The following is a 22,400-nucleotide window of genomic DNA, read 5'->3' as shown; positions in this document are numbered from 1 at the left end:
TATAATCACATCATTAATAAGAAACCCTAAACCTCAATAAGTTTTCTTCTCTATTCTTCTTCTAACCTAAACGACGGCTGTTCACAACATGTAGGATTCGTGGCTGACTCAAACCACTGTTTTGGCTGTGACGGATGATGTGGTGTTGAACGTTAGCTCTGTTTTAGCTATAACGAACTCAAGGAAGGGATTGAATGATGTGATCCTATGATTATTACTCAAGTATCCACAATAAGTACACATCTCTCCTCTTTCATTACTTTCTCGTTCTTTTATATAGCTCAGGCTCTCGACAGTAGTAGTTTGATTGCTTAGTTAAAGCTGTAATTAACATATGTTTAATCTTGGATATGAACGTAGAGAGGATGAATGAGTCGTGTCTTCTCACTATTTTTCAGGTCAGGTTCCTTTGAAGTCTTCTTCAATGGACACGGTTGATTTCAAGAACATCTGATTTTCCCAATGATAATATATATGGCGAGTTCTCAAGAATCCTGAAGCCTGGTAGTTCGGTTTTGATGTGCACGAGTTCGGAGGGTGAAACTGTAGAACTGCAACAAGTTTTGTGATGTGTATTGTGTTTTTATAACGGTAGTTTCTTTGGCCTGTTCTTGCTTTATCTAATGGCATCTTCAAAAGAGAGTGACGTTGGCTGGTTTTCTGGAGCCACAATCTCTTGATATGAAATCAACTAAGTTTCCTAACTCAGCTTATCCGCCGGGGTAAAAGCACTTCTACAAGTCTTCTCTTTCTTCACTGTTTCAGTATGAAAAAAAGTTTTTGCACTTGTCCAGAAATCAAACGCTTTTCGGATTCAAGTTTATTCTTGGCAGTTAACATTTAAGGATGGAAGATCTTCATACCACTTAACTGTGAAAGTTGCACTGGCTCATCTATATAACAGATGAACATGTTGTTTAAACGCAGATTAAGGCAAAGAAGCCTTCTTGGAAGATAGGTTCACCATTTGCTCTGAAAAAGCCTGCAAAGACTCTTGAAGGTTAATCTAGACGATGACTAGGATCTTATAGATGAAGATTCTCTTTTTTGGACAGAGGAAGACTTGAAGAAGCCACAACTTCCTGCAGGTAATTAACAACCATCTGGCCTCTTTGTTATACTTATTAATTTCTTGTGTGTAAGATATCTTGACTCTTTTTGGTAGTCCGCGGTTGTGAGACCACTAAAAAGCTTGCAAGAACTGTGTTTGTGGTATAGCTGAGATAGAGGAGAAAGCTGTGAAACTAGGCCTCACAGAGGATCAAATCGAGAATCCACAATCATCATGTGGCAGCATAAGCTTCTTTTTATTCATCTCTTTCTCTTGTATGCGTTCCACCAAAGACTGAGCATTTCTCAAACAATGCTTTCAGTGTGGGCTTGGTGATGCCTTCCGATGTGGTACATGCCCTTACAAGGGTCTCCCACCCATCGAAAAGGTAACCATTTCCATCTTATCTTATTACCATCGCCAGTTCATGTAATTTCTAAACAGGCAGACATACATTTTCTTTCTGCTTAGGTAACATTATCTAAAAACTTCCTTGAAGCTAACATATAAGCATTGGAAAGGTGCATCTTCATACATGCTTATGCTTATTTCTCACTGAGGCCGGAATCTTTGCTAATCACATAGTAGTTTTCATCATTTACTTTGTTTCTTTTCGTCTATTCTGTTTGTTGTTACTTCTTGTGTTTTTTTCTTTCTTAACAACACTTCTTGGCTTTCTAAAGGCTTGATAGAAAAATATTGATGTTGCTCACAAAACACATTGGAATGGAAACCTTACTATTAATTAAGAACAGCTTAGCACTTTGTTAAATATTGATTTGTGTTTTGTTTTGTTTTGTTGGATTGGTTTTAATCTAATCAAAGCTCTAATTTAATCTATTTGTTTTGTGAGTTTGTTAGCGCAATCTAATATTCTAATCACTAATTTATCAAGTACTTGTCATCATCGTGGGTTTAAGGGAATCCGCAAGTTCATAGATAATGATATCAAGAATTTGTGTATTTTCCTGAAGATTTCTCTAAGAGATCTCTGGTTCTGACATAATCTGGTGATGGAAATGAGAAACATCCAAAACCCTGATCTTCTTCTACCATTTTATTTCAGGAATAGTTATATGGACACGGTTCTGGATTGCTTCACACGTCACTGGAAGTTGCCATTTCTAAATTCATCATGATCAGTCTCTAACAATATAGAGTTTGATTACTTTTTTAAAGCTGGACCCCATCTTTTACGCTTGTCTTCCAGTTTCTATTCACGCTTAATTTCTTGACTCTTCCTCTCCATTTGAAAAGTCAAGTCTTTGCTCTGTATCTTTATCTCTTTACGCGTCTCTACTCTTTTACGTGGTTATGAGCCACACATCCAATACAAAACCTCTTTTTCTTATCTCTTCTTCAGATCTAAAAGCTCTGTGATCATTTTCTTCTTGCTGTTATTCATGGCTTCTTCTTCTTTATCTCTGCCTCGCAGTTGTTTGTATGACGTCTTCGTGAGCTTCCGTGGAGAAGACGTGCGTAAAGGCTTTCTTAGTCACCTTGTGAAAGAGCTCAAAAGCAAGAGTATCACACAGTTCATTGATAACGAGATGGAGCGAGGCGAATTTATCGATGACAATCTTGTAGGAGCAATCAGACAATCAAGGGTGGCCATTGTCTTGATCTCACCTAACTACGCTTCTTCAAGCTGGTGTTTGGATGAGTTAGTGGAAATCATGAAGTGCAAGGAAGAGAAACAACAAAAAGTGATACCCATTTTCTACGAAGTGGATCCATCTGATATTAAGAAGCAGACCGGACACTTCGGAAAAGCCTTTGATGAAACGTGTGTGGGAAAAACAGAAGAGGTGAAGCAGGCATGGAGGAAAACTTTGAAGGATGTCCCGGTTCTAGCTGGTTATGACTCTAAAAACTGGTTCGTTCACTTTTACTTCCATTTGCATATTATGTATAGCTACTTTTTCATAATGTATGTTTTAATGGTTAGCCTCTATTTTTGTTAGGCTAACCGAAGCCGAAATGATTGAAAAAATTGTTGTAGACCTTATGGATGTGTTGGGTTTCACATCATCGACAGATTTTGATGACTTCGTTGGCATGGAATCTCGTATCGCGGAGATAAACTCGTTGTTGGACCAAACAGCAGGTGATGACGTTAAGATTTTAGGGATTGTGGGTCCTGCTGGGATTGGTAAGACGAGCACTGCCAGAGCTTTGTACAACCAATTCTCTCCTGATTTTCAGTTCAGCACGTTTATTGAGGATATCAGAGGAAGTAAAGAGATGCCTTCTCTCGGTGGCTCCTATTACCAATATCAGTTGGATTTTCAGAAACAGTTACTGTCTCGGATTTTCAACCAAAAGGATATTGAGGTTCCGCACTTGAGAGTGGCTGAACAAAAGCTGAAAGACAAAAAGGTGTTGATTGTTCTTGATGAAGTGGATTGCCTGTTGAAACTAGAGGCAATGGCACACAGGCCTGACTGGTTTGGTCCCGGAAGTATGCTTATCATTACAACCGAAGATAGAAACCTTCTTAAGAAACACAAGGTCAAATGTATTTACGATATGAAACTTCCAGATAGACTCGAGGCATTTGAGATCTTCTGCCAATATGCTTTCCATCAGAACTCTCCATTTAGGGGTTTTGAAGAGCTTGCTTGGGAAGTTACTAGACTTGCAGGTTTTCTTCCTCTAGGCCTGAGAATCATGGGATCGTATCTACGAGGAATGTCCATGGACCAGTGGATAAAAGCAATACCAAGGCTCAAGTCTAGCCTTGACAAAGGAATTGAATCAATTTTAATGTTTGGCTACAACGGCTTAAGTGATGATAAAGATAGAGATCTTTTTCTGTATATTGCATGTTTCTTTGTTGGTTTCAAGGTTGATCGCCTTAAAAGTTGTCTTGCAAATTGTAATTTGGAAGTCGACCATGGGCTTCAAGTCTTAGAGCAGAAGAGTCTCATATCCACCTCAGAATACGGAATAGTAAATATGCATAGTTTACTGCAACAAATGGGTAGAGAAATTGTCAAGAAAGAGTCTCTGAAGGAGCCTGGAAAGCGACAGTTCTTGTGGGATACCATGGAGATTTATGATTTACTTGAAGAAAATAGTGTAAGTCTTTTTTTTCTTCTGGCAACATTGCAGTCTTTAGCTTCCTTGGTTTTTAAGCTGAGATTTTCTTATTTTCGAACCCTCTTGTTAGGGTACTGGAACTGTTCTTGGCATATCGTTGAATTCTTTAGGAAGGAGCAAGGAAATCCAAATAAGTGAAAGTGCTTTCGATGGGATGAATAATCTCCGGTTTCTAAAATCCTCTACCAATTATGAAGTCTTATGCACACGTGAGGGCCTCAATTGTCTTCCCGACAAACTCAGACTTTTAGATTGGTATAGATGTCCATTGAGATTTTGGCCTTCCAAGTTCTCTGGCAAGTTTCTTGTGGAACTAATCATGCGACATAGCAAATTTGAGAAGATTTGGGATGGAATCAAAGTAAGAATTATTCAGCATTTCTTGTTTGTATATGTAAAGCGCGAATAGACATTATTTCTCTAAAACTTATATTTTCTTTGTTTTCTGCATAGCCTCTCCAATGTCTCAAGGTGATGGATTTGAGTTACTCTCAGTATCTGAAAGAGATTCCTGATCTCTCAAAAGCAACGAGCCTCGAGGAACTAAGTCTCAATGGCTGCGAAAGTTTGTTAGAGCTCACAACTTCTATTGGCAATGCCACTAAGCTTACAATCTGCACACTTAATGGCTGCTGGCGTTTGAAGGAGCTCCCCTCTTCTATTGGTAGTTTAATCAATCTCAAGGAATTAGACCTTTGGGATTTGAAATCACTCAGTGTTTTCTCGGTTTTGGAAAATCTCACTGGTTGCTCGAGTTTGAAAGAGCTCAATCTGACCAATACTGCGATAGAGAAAGTGCCATCATCAATGAGCACTTGGTCTTGTCTTTATAAATTGAGTATGTTTGGGTGTAGCAACCTCAAATACTTCCCAAATGTTCCTGACAGCATTGTAGAGTTGAGTTTGTGCAATACAGAGATAGAGTATGTTCCTGGATGGATTGAGAAGCTATTTCGTCTGCGTAAACTAGTTATGAATGGATGCAAGAAGCTCAAAAAGATATCTCCAAACATTTCTAAGTTGGAGAATCTCGAGTTTCTTTCTCTGTTTAGCGATGGTTATTCTGCGTTTGAGGATGAAACATATAAGAATGGTAGCTTTTTGGAAATAGTTATTGACTGGGAGGATGATTTGAAGCGCAGTTGGAAATTACGATCAGACTTCGACTACGTTCCCTACATTTTGCCGATATGTCTACCCAAGAAGGCGCTTACATCTCCAGTATCAATATGTTTAAGCAACGCTCGTTTCGAGACCATTCCAGATTGCATCAGAAGTCTCTCCAGACTAAGTAAGCTTGACATCAGCTATTGTCGTGAGCTCGTAGCACTTCCACCGCTTCCAGGTTCCCTTCAATCTATAAATGCACAAGGTTGTGAATCCTTGAAGAGAATAGACTCTGCTTTTCAAAATCCAAATATTTGCCTAAACTTTTCTCACTGCTCCTACCTGAATCAAAAAGCAAGAAAGCTCATACGGACATCAGCTTGCAAATATGCGCTCTTACCGGGTAGAAAAGTGCATGCACACTTCAATCACCGAGCTACTTCATCTTGCCTAACGATCAATTTGACTCCAACACCTCTGCCTTCATCCTTCAGATTCAAAGCTTGCATCTTGCTGTCACTAGGCAAAAATGATCTCAGGGATCGCCTTGGTAATGTGATTAAGGATTCATTGATGGGTGTCTCTTTCCGCGTCCGGAATAAACAGAGTGGCCTCACAGTCGGAAGTGGGTCAACCCAGCTCCATATGCCGGCTCTATATGGACATAGAGAGCATTTGTATATATTTGAAGATTCTTTCTCTCTAAACCAGGATTGCCCTGATGCTGATGAAGCCACTTCCATCGAGCTTTCTTTTGTGTTCACAGTCCCTGATCAAACGAGGAAGGTCAAAGGCTGCGGCGTACGACTTTTACAGGTCCTTCATTGTGTTCTTGACGGAGATGATGATGATGGTGATGATGATGATGATGACTATGATCCTTATGGTGATGGTGATTATGATAGTGTTGATGACGATGAATTGTATTATTGACATGAAGAAATGAGGAGAGAATCCATAGGAACAAAGGAGATGATGGTGGTCATGAAGAGAGAAGATCAGATCGAGAATCCACAATCATCATGTGGCAGCGTAAGCTCCTTTACTCATATCTTTCACTGTATGTGTTCCGCAAGACTGAACATTTCTCCAACAATTCTTTTCAGTGTGGGCTTGGTTATGCAGGGAGCTCGTAGCACTTCCACAGCTTCCAGGCTCCCTTATATCTATATATGCAGAAGATTGTGTGTTCTTGGAGAGAATAAACTCTTCTTTTCAGAATCCAAAGATTTGCCTAGACTTTTCTCGCTGCTACAACCTGAATCAAGAAGCTAGAAAGCTCATCCAGACATCAGCTTGCAAATTTGCGTTCTTTCCTGGTGAAAAAGTGCCTGCACACTTCACTCACCGAGCTAGATCAGGTTGCCTAAAGACTAATTTAACTCCAACACCTCTTCCTTCATTCTTCAAATTCAAAGCTTGCATCTTTCTGTCACACGAAAATTTTATCCTCGAGGATCATAATGATGACGATTATGAAGAGCATTTTATTATTAGAGATGATGAAAAGGATGAGAATTCATGGATGGGTGTGTCTTGTCATGTCAGGGGTAAGCAGAATGGACTCACTGTTCTATATGGATCAAACCATCTCCATCATATGCCAGATCTATATGGATATAAATATTCAGAGCATCTGTATATATTTGAGGATTTTTTCTCTATAAACCAGGATTGCCCTGAAGCCGAAGAAACAACTTTCAGCGAGCTTTCTTTTGTGAACAGCATATTATCATCATCATCATCTTAAAATCAACTGTAGATAAAAAATTATGAAGATATATATTTAGCTACTTTTAAACTAATTTATTTTTTAATGAAAAGATAAAACTCTTAAAAATAATAAGTTCAATTTTGTAATGAAAAATACACAATTATTTATAATGAAAAATAACAACTCTTAAGCTCATATATTTCAGTTTTTTATATGAAACAACACAACTTTGACATCAATTGGGATTGCTAGTTTCCTTACGAAGAGACATACCTTTCTAATATTTTCTTATAGCACAAATCTTAAACTAATATGTTTCATTTTTATGAAGACACAACTTTTAACATAAATTGAAAATTTTATTATTAATTTCTCTTTTATAATGAAAAGACATAACTTTGAAAACTAATAATTATAGAAAGACATTTTAATAAATATTTTAAATATTTTAAACTAATTAATTTTTATAATGTTAAGATACAAGTCTTAAAACTAATAGACTTCATTTCTTTATGAAAAAAACACAATCTTTTATAATGAAAAGTAACAACTCTTAAACTAATGCATTTCAGTTTTTTTTAATGAAACAACACAACCTTTTGTATTAATAATAGAAATTCTAATTAATTCTAAAGAATGTGTCTTTTCATATAATTTTACTAATGTCTGTTTATTGTAACTTTTGTTCATGACAGTTTTTGGTACCTTTTAGTGTATAACTGTTTTCATTTTTTTTAAGTTGTATTTCTTTTTAATTATGGTTTTTCAGTTTTATTTATTTATGTTTCATCTTATATTTACGTCACCCAAAACATTACACGCACACAATGTTGATGTATATATAATATTGTATCTCTTAGTTAAGTTTGTTAAGACAGAGTTAACTCTTCCACAAGTATTATATCAAACTGGAAAAAGGAAAAACGTGGACCGTTTGCATTTCTAATGAAGATGACAAGATCCTGAAAAGGCCATCCGGTTATCCATTTGAACCCAGTGACCGGCATCTTCCAGGACATGCATGTGTACGGCTCTACATGCCGCCTCTTTCTTCGGCAGTTCGGCTGCGTTGAAGGTCTTATACGGCCCAACAATGCAAGCTTCTAGACATGTTAATGTATGTTGATCAGTACAGACCAAAGCACTCCGGTTATATAATAGTTTGTTGGAACTCTCTAAACGTTTCGGTTTGCTCAGTGGTTATATGTAAGTGCAGTAAAAAAAAATGTAAGTGCAGTGTTTTGTTAGAAAAATGGCAAGTTTATGTGAGTTTGTTAACGCATACTTGCAATCATCGTAGGTTTAAGTTTCCTCACGTTCCTGGATAATGAGAGAAATTTACTCTCGGAAACACATTTCTAGTTTTCAATTACTCTAAGAGACACATTGGATATATAGAACATTTTGTCATGTCAAATTGTCCAATAAGCCTTCTAACTAATGTGAGAGTGAATTTGGTTATATTCTTTAACCAGAGAAAATCTTATAGTAACTGAATGGAAATTCAATACATATTTTCCAAACCAACCAGACCAACTCCCTTTTCTTAAACAATAGATTCCCAAATTTAAAATCAAATATCTCTCTCATTCTTCAACGAACCCTGCTCTCAACCATGATTTCATTCTCTTTTTCATTTTTGTTTACCTGTTCTCAACCCAGAAATTGGAAAAATGAAATTCCCTAATTTCTAGTTCTACTAACTCCTCTCTTATTATCAGTCTCTTTAAATCCCTAAATCGAATGATCCATCATAATTTTCACAAACCCTAACCCTCTGTCCTCTTTCTCCTCACTAAACACGAGTCTTCTCGTTTCCTTTCTTATCGAGTATCTTACGTCCTCTTACGATTCTCGATTCCTCTCTTACTCTCCATCTTGGTGTTTCGCGAAATACACTCCGCCATGGAAAGTACGTTTTCAGATCTTAAAGCAGCTACATTTATCTCGTATCTTTTCAGATATTAAAGCATCTACATTTATCTAGCTTATGTTCTTTGACTTATTTGGTTCTGTTTGCTTCTTTTCCAATAATTAAAACAGAACGTCTGCAGCACCCACCTTTGATTCCCACCACCCCACAAACTATTTGGCAACTACTCGTCGCCTAACCACACATCTCGCAACCGCAGCACTCCTGACAGAACATCACCCGTCCACCAAACCTCTGTCCACTACTCGCCTAACCACACAGCTCGCATCCACTCCATTTCTGACCACACACCGTCCGACCACCAAACCTCAAACCTTGATTCCCCACCACCCCACAACCTATCTGGCCATTACTCGTTGCCTAACCACACTTGCAACCACACCACTCCTGAACACACATCACACGTCAACCAAACCTCTGTCCATTACTCATCACCTAACCACAAAATTCGCATTCACTCCACTCCTGACCACACATCACCCGACCACCAAACTTCAAACCACAAAGCTGGGACTTTTCAAATGGGTCGACAAAGCCTATACGGAAGAGCTGGGACTTTTGGCTGACCTACAAGCTAGAATCGAAGAAGATATTCACAAAATTAAGCAACATCTCCTTGATATTAAAAATACATATGTGAGGTTGTTGACGTTTTGCAGAGTTTAAAAGTTAGGTTTTAGATATTGTGTTTTGGCTGAGACAATGAAATTGATGATGATGTCTTCTTTATAAAACCATGTATGTGTTTTTCTCTAGCGGTCATGTTTACTAAACCTTGCTTTTATGTACTACTTTGACTAAACAAGTATGTAAAAATATTATTTATAAATGCAAATATCATCTTCATATCAGAGCATATGAGCAACCACAAGTACATAAGTACTAACATTCGAAATCAAAAACAAGGTGCCTGAACCCTCCAAAAATCACCCACATCCACACAAAAGCATCCACAATCTATGCAACAATGTTATAAATGTAAGCGACAACCACCTGCACATAAAACGTTGGAGCAATCAAAACTGCATAAGTTCTAACTACATGTCCAAAAGCACACGCATCAACTTAGCAGCAACTACACAAGTATTCAACAAACTCACAATGACTGCAAGAATGCCCCCACCAATAGAGAATATGACCAACCACAAGTGCACAACCACTAACAATCAGAAGTAATAACAAATTCCAACAAACCCATCCATATAAGAGCATCCACACATTGTATCAAAAGAGAGCTCATTACAAAATACATCCAATTCCGAACAAACAACTTCGCATCCCATTTATTACACCCCATAAAGCATGTTTACTCTGGACCATTGGATCTACTTTTTTCAAAATGATCTGACGTCTAGGATCTATTCCCATAAACCCATATACCTAACTTTTTGTTTTATACTTTATCATTTATTGCAACTACAAAGCAAATGATTTCTTTTTTGGTTTGCTTTCTTAAAACAAACATCCTTCTCTTTAGCAATAACCAAGGTTATTTTCGTCCTAATAAAGACAGCTGGCAGGAGAAAGTGTGTTACAATTGCTTTGTGTCTTATAGAGTAAACAAAACTCACAATGTGTCTTTTTAGGTAAGTCTCTCAGATAATGATATCAAGAGAAGCCAAAAGTTTGGTGATGCTAACTAACTCAAATACTCAATGAAGAACATGAACCTTGCACGTACCTATTTAGTATGTTGGCAGAGATTATGCACTACACATATTCTCATAATGCAGATATCTAGTTATTTATAAATCTATCTATCTATCTACATATATAAAGTTAGTTTGTGAACCTGCTCATACGTCCATGTCACCTTATTGGATTGGACGTTTTGCGCCACGTGTCACAACACCAGCCGATTTGTGTATTTCTTTGATTTGCGTATTTCTTTCGCTTGTTTCCTATTCTCTTGTATTAATTGAGTTTTATTCACGTTTTGTCTTGGGCCTGAAATTAAGCATATTTAGAAATCCATGGCGAATTAGGAATCCTCTGTCATTGTCCTCTTACACCTCCATTTCAGCGATGAATATCATAGTTTTGAGCGTCGATTCGCTCTCCGTAACCCTACAAAGATACTTTCTTAACTCTGAGTTTTGCGTGATTAATCCCACTTGCAATATTCACTGTAACGTTTTCTACTTCCCATTAATTTTCTCCTTAAATTTGACCATTAACATCTTCATCCCAGTCGCCCACTCCGTATCACTAATTCGAGTTCAGCCTCTTCATATGTAACTGGCGGAGGATTTCCTATATATTTGCATGTGTAAAGAAGAGATCATGTTTCTGTCATCATCTTCAAAATTTCTTTGTATCTTTCTCTCTTTTTATCTCCATTCATGTCTCTGCTTTCATATTCGTTCGATCCAGACAATAATTTTATTAGAGTCTCACATCGTTTGTGATGTGTGTTCCTTGGGCATATATAAGTGTGTGGGCAATCCTCCACTCTCGAGTTAGCTTTTGGGTGTGAGTTAGGTCCATCACTAATATGGTATTAGAGCCCATAGGTGTTTAAGCTCAGCAGATGATTTCCCATATAAATAGTTGTCTACCTATGTAGTCTATAAAAATGGCCCATATTACTGTGGTATATCCGAGATGTTGGGTTTGGCCTGTTTCCGTTCGACCGTTTCCCACCTACATCTCGAGAGGGGCTATTAAAGTCCCACATCATTTGGCTATTAGAGTCCCACATCATTTGTGATGTGTGTTCCTTAGGCATATATAAGTGTGTGAGCAATCTTCCACTCTTGAGCTAGCTTTTAGGTGTGAGTTAGATCCATCACTAAATCTAGTATTATTCTAACTTCTTAATTTCGTTTCAGTAACCGGTACACCATTGCATGTTTAGTGTTTTCAATAGGGTAAGTGTAGATCTTAGAAATTATTTTACGAGTACTTGTTTATAGATCTCTATGGTTATGTCTTGGAAGTGATCTGATTATTGAGTGATGTTTTTTTCTTTCTTTCTTTCTGAAAGGAAAACGTAGAAGGCCGGAATGATGGGAGTTGACATGCTTCCTATAGAGTATGTCGGTTGTTGCTTACAATTATTTGTGTAAAATTTGGAACTTTTTATGTTTTTCATAAGTGATTCATTATTTCCCTTGCCCAGGCAAGGCTCATCCAGTACTCAATCAATTATCACAGGCTTACCTGAGCTCAGTGTTTTTTTATGTTGCAAAAAGCAACATCGCTATTAGATTCACTAAGCAAACATGAAGAACACATTCTCTCTGAAGCCCAAACTTCATGGCCACCTATCACCAGGTACTATCTCCTTGACGATCATGTAAGGATGTACCTTTGTATTGAACTTCCACAAATAAATCAGTATTTTCCCTTTCTGAGAAAACGTTGTGTTACAAGATCTTTTCTAAATCAGTTAGTCGGTTTGTTGTCATTCAAAAATGCCATTCTCATTATTTCTTTTGACACTACTTACAAAACGTTCTCTTTGAGCTTTTGTTTTCATGCTATTTTAATTGTAGTGCCGAAGCTCTGGCCAGTTTCGTGTGGATGTTACATCTCTATCTCTATATATTTGTTTCAATATGTTGATGATGTGAAATGATTACAGGCACCAAAGAAAGAAAAAGTCCCACTACCATCGTATGTGTATGTTTTTTTCTAGCTTTGAAAAGCTAATTCAATAGGTTTGGATAATTATCATTTTCTTATCAGTTACTGGTTCTCTTCGATGGGTTTGAATATCAAGTATCAGTAATTAGTAATCTTTTGTAGAACCTGAAGTTTTCAATTTTTTCCTTCCTAAGCTCTTTATGGTGTGCTTAATTTTTTTAAAGAGCTTTGTATTAGTATAACTCGATGGGTTTAAGTAACAAAATAGTATCTTTGCATCTTTCTAGCCTGGGGCTAAATGATATTACTTTCAAATCGTTGGCACACAAATGTTGTACTAGGAAATTAAAAGCCTTTGGTCTCATGCGTTTTCATTCAAAAGAAGACCATAATAAGTTACTCCATTGTGTCGTGGGCGTGTACGGCTTGGTCAAACGGCTCAAAAATCTCATGGTAAGGACATTGCTACTCTTTTTCTGTTTGGATGTGCATGTTTTTGGATTGGGTGGAGCAAGAAGCACAAGTGGCAGGGTGTCATTCGACGTCTGAGGCACAGAGGTATCTAGGGAAGAAGAGGAAGCTAGAGAACAAAGGGAAATGGGGTCAAGACCTCCTAACCAAGCAACTTCAAGCAAGGTGTATGATTTGGACCTGATTGGGCTCATGAAATCACAAATATATATATAGAACACGCGTGAGATGAGTTTTGTTTTGTAACTGAAAAAAGAATTGTTTGTTTATTTTTGCAGGAGAAACGAGGCACACTACAAGAAAACACGCTGAATTCCGACGGAGGTTCCGACGGACCAAAATGTCGTCGGACAAATTTGACGATTTTCCGACCAATTTCTGACGGAAGCAAAAAATAAGAGGTTGTCGGAATTCCGTCAGTATATACTGACGGAATTCCGACGAAACAGGGTTCGTCGGTATATACCGACGACTATCCGACGATATTCCGATCAACAATTATATCCGTTGGGGTCGTCATTATTTCGTCGGTATATACCGACGGACTTCTGACGAACCCTGGTTCGTCGGTATATACCGACGACTATCCGACGATATTCTGATCAACAAATATAACTGTTGTGGTCGTCGGTATTCCGTCAGAAAATACCGACGAATTTCTGATGGACTATGTGACCGTTGCCGACAAATCCATATGACCGTTTTATAGCCGTTTAAAATTTGTAAATACCGACGGAATTCCGACGCACTGCTTAATGTCCGTCGGAATTCCGTCAGAAATTAGTCGGAAAGCCGTAACCAATTTCCTATAAATTCAACCCCTCCTCATTTCAACTCTTCACTCCTCATTCTCTCTTCATTCTCTTTGATCATAACAATTCCGTAAAAATCATGTCTTCAGGAGGTTATTATCGTTCATGGATGGATAAACCTCATTTGGATCCCAACACCAAATTGCTTACGGAAGAATACGTTCAAGGGATTAAAGAATTCATGAGGCTTGTTCAACAACAACCAGATGCAAAAAATGGTATGTTAAGATGTCCCTGCTCTAGTTGCAATAATAATAAAGTTATAGAAGAATTTAATGTTTGGACTCATTTGTATATGAAAGGGTTTTCACGTAATTACAAAGTTTGGTATCTTCATGGAGAAACTGGTTATGAATATGGTAGTACTAGCGAACCTCAGCCTATTAGTGAATTTCAGCCGGATATTAGGTTAGAAGAATCTAGAACGGATATAGATTATGGTGTAGGTACTGAGCAGATGGTACATGATCATTATAGAGGGGAAGAACAAAATCCATTATCTAGGAGATTTTTTGACATGTTAGATGCAGGAAAACAACCTTTGTATCAAAATTGTAGAGATGGTCATTCAGCCTTATCATCTGCAACTAGATTAATGGGTATTAAGACAGACTATAATTTGGCTGAAGAATGTATGGATGCGATTACTGATTTTGTCAAAGGCATTCTACCTGAGGATAATGTTGCACCGGGTTCATACTACGAAGTTCAGAAACTGGTTGCCGGTCTTCAACTACCGTACGAAGTGATAGATGTATGTATTGACAACTGCATGATCTACTGGAGAGCGGATGAGACACGGAATGAATGCAAATTTTGTGGGAAACCTCGTTTCCAGGAGACGAGGGGAAGAGTTCCGATCCCGTTCAAAAGAATGTGGTATTTGCCTTTGACGGAAAGATTGAAGAGGTTGTATCAGTGTGAGCGCACAGCAAAAGCAATGAGATGGCATGCAGAGCATTCCACAAATGGTGAGATTAGACATCCTTCAGATGCGAAGGCTTGGAAACATTTCCAGTCAACATATCCAGAATTTGCAGAAGAGAGAAGAAATGTTTATCTTGGATTATCTACTGATGGTTTCAGCCCATTTGGAAAGCATGGAAGACAGTATTCTCTTTGGCCAGTTATTGTGACACCGTACAACCTACCGCCGAGCTTGTGCATGCGACGAGAGTTTTTGTTCCTCTCAATTCTCGTCCCCGGGCCAGAGCATCCTAAAAGATCACTAGATGTGTTTCTTCAACCACTGATATATGAGTTGCAACAACTATGGGCGCATGGTTTTGAGACATACGATGTTTCGTGCAAAGAAAATTTTCATATGCGGGCAGTACTTATGTAGACAATAAGTGACTTTCCAGCATATGGTATGTTATCTGGATGGACAACACATGGGAGACTATCATGTCCATATTGTCAAGATGACACAGCTGCTTTCCAACTAAAGAACGGAAGGAAAACGTGTTGGTTTGACTGTCACAGGCGATTTCTACCACCTGATCATCCATACCGCAGGAGTAGGAATGCATTTACGAAGAACAAGCAGGTGTTTGATGGTCCACCTGTGGAAGTTAGTGGGAAAGATTTGTTGAAGCAGTTTAGGTATTTTGATGCAGAAAGGACGCCAGATGTAGGTGGACATGAAAATATTCGAGTCAGTGCGGTTGGAGAGCTACATAACTGGCACAAAAAGAGTATTTTCTGGGATCTGCCATATTGGGAAAGTCATCTATTGCGGCATAATTTAGATGTCATGCATATTGAGAAGAACTTCTTCGACAATCTGATGAACACGGTCCTTAACATCCAAGGTAAAACGAAGGATAACTTGAAGTCAAGGTTGGATTTAGTCGATATATGTGATCGTCCTGAACTTCATGTGGATGAGAATGGTACGGCCCCTTTTCCCATTTATCGTCTGGATGGTGCTAGAAAAGAAGAGTTCTTTGATTGGATTACAGATAAAGTGAAATTTCCTGACGGATATGCATCAAATTTGGGGAACTGCGTTGATAGAAGCGAAGGAAAGTTTACTGGCTTGAAGAGTCATGATTGTCATGTAATTATGCAGCGCCTCCTTCCGTTTGCTTTTTCAGCATTATTGTCACGTAATGTTCATGAAGCAATTGCAGGTATCTTTTATTTTTACAGTTTAATTTATTTTTATATTTAACAGTTATGCTTATATAAACTAATACTTATGAAATCTATGTCTTTTATCTATGTAGGGATAAGTGTTTTCTTCCGCGATTTATGCAGCAGAGTAGTGACTGAAGAGGGTATTAATAATTTGAAGACAAACGCACCAGTCAGCATGTGCAACCTCGAGAAGATATTTCCTCCATCATTCTTTGATGTTATGGAACATCTTGTTATTCATCTCGCAAGAGAATTGGAACTTGGTGGTCCTGTGCAGTACAGATGGATGTATATTTTTGAGCGTTATATGCATCATCTGAAGAAGATGGTCAAAAATTTAAGCCGGGTGGAAGGATCTATAGTGGCACAGGTGATCAATGAAGAAACTGCAATTTTTGCTGAAAATTATTTTCCACCAGAAGTGCATACAAAACACCGAAGACCTTCTCGGCACAATGACAGAGGAGAGAGAGCAACATATCATGTTACTGTCCCAAGCATGTTCAAGGAAATAGGACGACTTAGTGGAACATTCACGAAGCGGAGACTTACGGACACTGAGCACGCTCATTTGCAAACATATTTGCTCACCAACTGTGAAGATGTTCTACAATATGAGAGGTAAAAATATTTATTCATTTACATTGTTTTTTTTAATATTCAATAAATTGATATAATATTTTTGTATATAGTGTATATATGGCGGAGTTGCGTATGACTCACAGCCATGCAACAGAACATGAGCTTCAACAACTTAGAGATAATGGATTTGCTGCGTGGCTTCGTAGTTATGTGAGTTATATATATCATATTACCCTATGCAAATGAGTAGTTTAATTTTAATATAAACAAATTAACTTTTCACTCATATATGTTTTTAATTTATAGGTGAATGATGGTTTGGCCAGAGGTTTTGTGTTCGATGATTGGATACGCGAATTTGTGCAGGGACCAAACTATGTGGTCAAATCATATCCAAAATTCTGTACGCGAGGATATGCATTCACAAAGAAAGGTCATTCTAAGACAACATATGATGCTGGTGTTTCATCTTCTTCCGGTGACGATGTCTACTACGGCAACATAAAAGAAATATTAGAAATCCAATTTCCTGGAATGGTTGGATTGCGTTGTGTAGTATTCTATTGTGATTGGTATGACACCACCCTAGATAGAGGAGTGAAGATTGATGCGTTTGGTGTTATATCGGTTCATTCGCGGCGGAAACTTCAATATTATGATCCCTTCATTCTTGGTTCGCAAGCTGATCAGGTATGTCAATTTATTCATAATTTTTTACCAATATCATTAATTAATGTTATATACTCTACTAATACTTGTAAAATTGATATGTATAGGTGTGCTACATCAGTTACCCTCGGGTGACGTACAGAGACGATCCATGGGTCACAGTAACGCAAATCAACCCAAGAGGACGATTGAATGGAAGTTCTGATGATGATGAACCATTGCAACCAGAGTCTACCAGCAACGCCCAGGCAGTTCAAGATTTGGCAGATGTTGAATTGGTTGAGAATTTTACTGAGTTTGGACTTGATGCTGTTGTACATTCGGAGGCAGAAGCTGAGGTTGTGGAGTTTGATGAAGATTCAGAAGATTCGGATTAGGTTTTTTTTTTTTTTTTTTTTTTCCTTGGTCCGTCGGAATTCCGTCGGCATATACCGACGGATTACCGATGAACCAGGCTAGTTAATTCCTCGTTAATTCGTCAGTATATTCCGACGACATACCGACGAACTCGACCAGTTCGTCGGTATGTCGTCGGAATATACTGACGGAATGCCGAGGACTTGTGTTTGAAAACAATTTCAAACATATAAATCTATAAATTTAGATGCCAAAACAACAAAAATAACACATAATAAGTGTTTAGTATAGTATTAGATCGCAACCATTCAAATATAACAACTCATAAAATAAGTGTTTATGCATATCAATGTTTTTATAACATCTCATCTTAACACTCATATACTTATACAATCATATTCATCTAATCTTACTACAAAAAATGTTATTGTGTAAAATTGTGTTATAAAAACATTTTTATTGTTAAATATTTATGCAAATACTATATATATTATCAAAGATTAGGATTTTGCATTTAGAAACTTGTAATCAACCCCTAAACACTATGTCGTCGGAATTCCCTCGGTAAAGTTTGTCAGTATTCCGTCGGAAAACACTGACGAACCCGTGTCCGTCGGAAATTTTATTCACCCGGGAAAACTAAACCGCGTGAAAATTTTCGCGCACCTCCAATTGGTTTATATTTAATGATTCCGACGGAATACTGACGAACCCGTGTCCGTCGGAATCATCAAATATAATTACCCTTCTTCTTCCTTCTTCGTTATTTCCGCCTCTCTCTCTATCCTCTCCGCCGTTTCTCTCTCTTTCAAGGCGATTCCGGTGGTTTTCGAGCTCCCATCCCCGGCGATTCCTCTACCCACGCTCATATCTCTTCCCCCAAACCCGAAATCATGTAAGAATCATCCTAACCTTTGTTTATTTCAATTTTTTAGGGTTTTGGATGTTAGATCTCCGATTTGTTCTTGTTTGATTGAATGTTTTAGGATTGAATGGATTGTTTAGGATATATAAGTTAGGATTGTTGTTTTAATTTTTTTCTGGAATTATTTTGTGTTTTTGTTAAAATTCAAAACGTTTTACTATTTTTTAAAACGTTTTTTGATATTTAAAAACGTTTTTTCAAGTTTACAGTTTAAACTATGTATTATTTAAAACGTTTTTTTTTTTGATTTTTAGAAACGTTTTTTTTATTTTTAAAAACGTTTTTTGATTTTTAAAAATGATTTTTGATTTTTAAAAACGTTTTTTGATATTTAAAAACGTTTTTTCAAGTTTACAGTTTAAACTATGTATTATTTAAAACGTTTTATTTTTTGGTTGATTTTTAGAAACGTTTTTTGATTTTTAAAAACGTTTTTTGATTTTAAAAATGATTTTTGATTTTTAAAAACGTTTTTTGATTTTTAAAAATATTTAACAACCCTTTTCAATATTTATAAAAAATTATAATTTTTTATATTTTTATATATATATATATAAATCATTTTTTATGTAAAAATCATTTTAATTAATTTGATGTATTAATTTTTTTAGGTCCGAGGAATCACCCCGCCCCGCAGCCCGTCGACGTAGTTCGGTGAGCTCTTCCCGTGCATCGGGATCGTCTCACGAACAAAACTCGTTTCCCGCATATATTCCCGCTCCACCTCCCGCTCCTGCTCAACAGAATCCGGGGGTCATGCCAGTTGAACTATTGGTTCAACAACCGGGTCGAGAGCATCTCCCGGTTCTCCATCCCACCCCACGACGAGGACATAGCACTTGGTTAGTATTTTTTTTATTTGTTGCATTATGTTTTTTTCCATTAATTAACTTGCTAACTTGTATTTTTTTAAAGGTTCATCAAGTCGAGTAATGGCATTAGCAGGAGCATCAACCAGATGATGTATTCCATGCTCCAAATTGGATATACGAAGTGGAGTGAGATCCCTCAAGAAGACCAAGAGTTGTGGTTTCGTCAATTTGCGGTAATAACTCTTCATTTTTTAAAATTACTTACATTTTTTTAATATATCTACTTACTAAAATTATGTGTGTTTTGTAGCAAGAGTTCAACTGGCACCCCGATCACACGGAAACAGTCCGTATTAGATTCAAAGCTAAGGCCATGGACTCTTATACAAAGCAGGTGAATGCGTGGAAGAAAGTTTGGCAGAAGAACAAGAGGCCACAGAACATCAACGGGAGGGTGTTCGAGCAGTTGGTAGCTCATTGGCAGAAGGACGAAACTGCAGAGACGTCTTCTAGGAACTCTAAGAACCGGAAGAGCGATCGTGGCGGGAAAGGTATGTATGTGCACAACCTCGGGGCTTGCTCTATGTCTACTAAGGAAGATGAACTTGTAAATTTTTTTTATTATTTATCTTTATGTTTATTTATATAAATATTTTATATATTCCTTGGCTAATAATGGTGGTTTTTTAGATCGAAGCAAATGACGGTAATCCCGTTGATCGACTCCAACTCATTAAGGTGGCTCACACTAACAAGAAGACGGGTCAAATTCAGGACCTCTTGATCAAAGATGTCGTTGATTTGGTGGAAACTGAAATAGCATCTCAATCTCAGCCTCTCTCTGATGACGGCGATTCAGTGGGAGCTTCAACCAACTTGTCCCGATTGCAAATCAATGAGATGGTTGAAAAGGTAATTTTTTTTTATCAATATATTCATTTTATAATGTAGTTTACTAACTTAAAATATTTTGTAGGCTGTTCCTAAAAGGAAAGGAGGCTTTTTAGTTGGATTGGCCCGCCGTGCTTCTTCGTATCCGGCATCTTCTTCGCAGGCTCCGTATGCCGATCCCATGATTCTCGATGAGCTACATGACAAAGGTGAACGGATTGTGGCATTGGAGGAGCAGAACGCCACTATCCAAGCTGAGAATGCCACTATCCTTGCTGAGAATGCCACTTAATGAAGAAGCTAAACCGTTTATTTGCTTCGAGTTCTTAGTTTTTCTGAATTTTAAAACTTTCTGAATGTTTTTTTTTAATATTTCGGTTTGTATGAATTTAAATTCTATAATATTATTAGTTTTCAATTTCAGATTTATTTTAATTAAATTTATAAAATTGCAAAATTTTATTCTATAATAAAAATATTTAAAAATGCAAAATATAATTATATATTAAAAATTGGAAATACTGACGAACCATGTCCCTCGGAAAATACTGACGAACTGCGGTCCTCGGAAAATACCGACGAACCATGTCCCTCGGAAAATACCGAAGAACCTGTCCCTCGGAAAATACTGACGAACAAAGTCGTCGGAAAATACTGACGAACAAAGTCGTCGGTATTTACCGAGGACAAGGTTCGTCGGTATTTTCCGACGACTTTGTTCGTCAGTATTTTCCGAGGGACCTAGTTCGTCAGTATTTCCAATTTTCTGATGACCACTGTTGTCGGAGCTGTTATCGGAATGTGGTCAGAAGTTCGTCAGAATATAGTTTTTCGGCATTCGTCAGAAATTCGTCGGTGTGGCTGACGAAATTCCGACGAAGTTCTAAATTCCGACGAAATGATACCGACGGACAGTTTCGTCGATATTCGTCAAAATGTGTCTATTCCGACGATATTCTGACGAATTCGTCCGTCAGTATCCGCCTGCTTTCTTGTAATGGCAGAGTTGGACATGGTGGAGAAATAAAAGGAAGAATTCATCTCTGGCTTATCCAGATTCACTATCTTTCATTCAATTTTTGAGAACATATAATGGTTAACATCGTTTGAAACTATCTCTTTTCATTTGTTTTGGCTCTGTAACAAAGCTGATATAAAATAAACGCATGACAATTACGAGGATATTGTTGAAGGATAGAAGGCTAAGCTGGAGAGAAGTGCATCGGGCGACCAGACATGGGAAATTTTCATCCCCAACAAGAATTAACACCAAATATGTTTTTAAGAAAAGATTCGTGTCTGCTTCTTCAGGGTTACGTGGATTTTGAATGTTGTTTAATCTTTGTTTTCTTTACCTATCGGTTGGTTCAATGTATGATAAGTAATCCAAATGTTAATGACCTTTCTGAGTTAAGAACAAAAAAAAGTTTAGATTTCGATAGCAATATTGTAAGTGCAACCTTAGATGCGACTACATATTGTATTTTAGTTATATTATTTTGAAACAAGTATTACAATTAAAAAACGATTAGATGATAGGCGTACTCTCTTTGTTTGTGCACATGGAAACGTTAACAGGTTAATAATTTAAGAATATAACTATATCTTGATCAGCGCAACCGTGTGGATTTTATTTTTATTTTTATAAATATAAATATTTTTTAGAATATAAATGGTATATATTTTTAACATTACTCATATATTTAAATATTTATATAACTACTTCAAATACAATAATTTTATATTTTACATATTATAATTAACCAATTGTTTAAAACCGTATGTATTTGTCACTTCTTATTATATATTTATCTTATTTTATATGCATTTAGATATTAAACAAATTAATATATTCATAAGAAAACATATTTGAAAATTATTTTGTATTTAATTTACAGTAAATTCTGTCCATCCTTCAAAACTGGAATTTCTTTTACAAATATTTTTATGCTTATTCGTTTAAATAATATATTATTGTATTTTATTTTATTGACATGTACTATATAGTTTGCTAATTTTAAGCTATTATATCAACATATTTAAAATAGAAAAATATCATGATTAAAGTAGTTACAAAGATTTCATATTATTAGATTTAATGAAATACTTGTTAATTTTTATACATGTATTATATATTTTGCTAATTTTAACCCGTCTTACCAACGTATTAGATTTTATTTTTGGACATAAATATTTTATACTTACGAAAATAAAATATATGTAATATATAACTTTATCAATTTA

General features: G+C 36.8%; 2 protein-coding genes across 6 annotated transcripts; both read left to right on the top strand.

Moving 5' to 3' along the window:
• Nucleotides 1-22: 22 nt before the first annotated feature.
• LOC108831297 (disease resistance-like protein DSC2) lies at nucleotides 23-6,967 on the top strand. Of its 5 annotated transcripts, none has more exons than XM_057001753.1 (10): nucleotides 23-235; nucleotides 399-722; nucleotides 928-1,088; nucleotides 1,166-1,439; nucleotides 2,118-2,927; nucleotides 3,016-4,132; nucleotides 4,224-4,514; nucleotides 4,607-6,292; nucleotides 6,386-6,621; nucleotides 6,809-6,967. In XM_057001753.1, the coding sequence occupies exons 5-8, from the start codon at nucleotides 2,455-2,457 to the stop codon at nucleotides 6,191-6,193; spliced, it is 3,468 nt and encodes a 1,155-aa protein (XP_056857733.1). In that variant the 5' UTR covers nucleotides 23-235; nucleotides 399-722; nucleotides 928-1,088; nucleotides 1,166-1,439; nucleotides 2,118-2,454; the 3' UTR covers nucleotides 6,194-6,292; nucleotides 6,386-6,621; nucleotides 6,809-6,967. The 5 variants fall into 5 exon arrangements, with proteins under 5 accessions (XP_056857733.1, XP_056857719.1, XP_056857730.1 ...); XM_057001739.1 differs by having other exon boundaries at nucleotides 6,367-6,621; XM_057001750.1 differs by lacking the exons at nucleotides 23-235; nucleotides 399-722 and having other exon boundaries at nucleotides 876-1,088; nucleotides 6,367-6,621.
• A 12,747-nt stretch (nucleotides 6,968-19,714) lies between these two features.
• LOC130508596 (uncharacterized) lies at nucleotides 19,715-20,448 on the top strand. The gene is made up of 3 exons (XM_057004178.1): nucleotides 19,715-19,872; nucleotides 19,956-20,177; nucleotides 20,242-20,448. The coding sequence occupies exons 1-3, from the start codon at nucleotides 19,819-19,821 to the stop codon at nucleotides 20,446-20,448; spliced, it is 483 nt and encodes a 160-aa protein (XP_056860158.1). The 5' UTR covers nucleotides 19,715-19,818.
• The last annotated feature ends 1,952 nt before the right edge of the window (nucleotides 20,449-22,400 follow it).

This window comes from Raphanus sativus, chromosome 2 (assembly GCF_000801105.2).
Source record: "Raphanus sativus cultivar WK10039 chromosome 2, ASM80110v3, whole genome shotgun sequence".
NCBI lineage: Eukaryota > Viridiplantae > Streptophyta > Magnoliopsida > Brassicales > Brassicaceae > Raphanus > Raphanus sativus.
This window is presented reverse-complemented; position numbering and strand designations above follow the sequence as displayed.

What these genes read in the sequence shown, in the direction of transcription:
- LOC108831297 (XM_057001753.1), top strand. Translation starts at nt 2,455, where the DNA reads ATGGCTTCTTCTTCTTTATCTCTGCCTCGCAGTTGTTTGTATGACGTC. An exon ending in ATTTACTTGAAGAAAATAGT is followed by an intron (nt 4,133 to 4,223) that starts GTAAGTCTTTTT and finishes CCCTCTTGTTAG; the next exon opens with GGTACTGGAACTGTTCTTGG. An exon ending in AGATTTGGGATGGAATCAAA is followed by an intron (nt 4,515 to 4,606) that starts GTAAGAATTATT and finishes TTTTCTGCATAG; the next exon opens with CCTCTCCAATGTCTCAAGGT.
- LOC130508596 (XM_057004178.1), top strand. Translation starts at nt 19,819, where the DNA reads ATGTATGTGCACAACCTCGGGGCTTGCTCTATGTCTACTAAGGAAGAT. An exon ending in CTACTAAGGAAGATGAACTT is followed by an intron (nt 19,873 to 19,955) that starts GTAAATTTTTTT and finishes GTGGTTTTTTAG; the next exon opens with ATCGAAGCAAATGACGGTAA. An exon ending in TCAATGAGATGGTTGAAAAG is followed by an intron (nt 20,178 to 20,241) that starts GTAATTTTTTTT and finishes AATATTTTGTAG; the next exon opens with GCTGTTCCTAAAAGGAAAGG.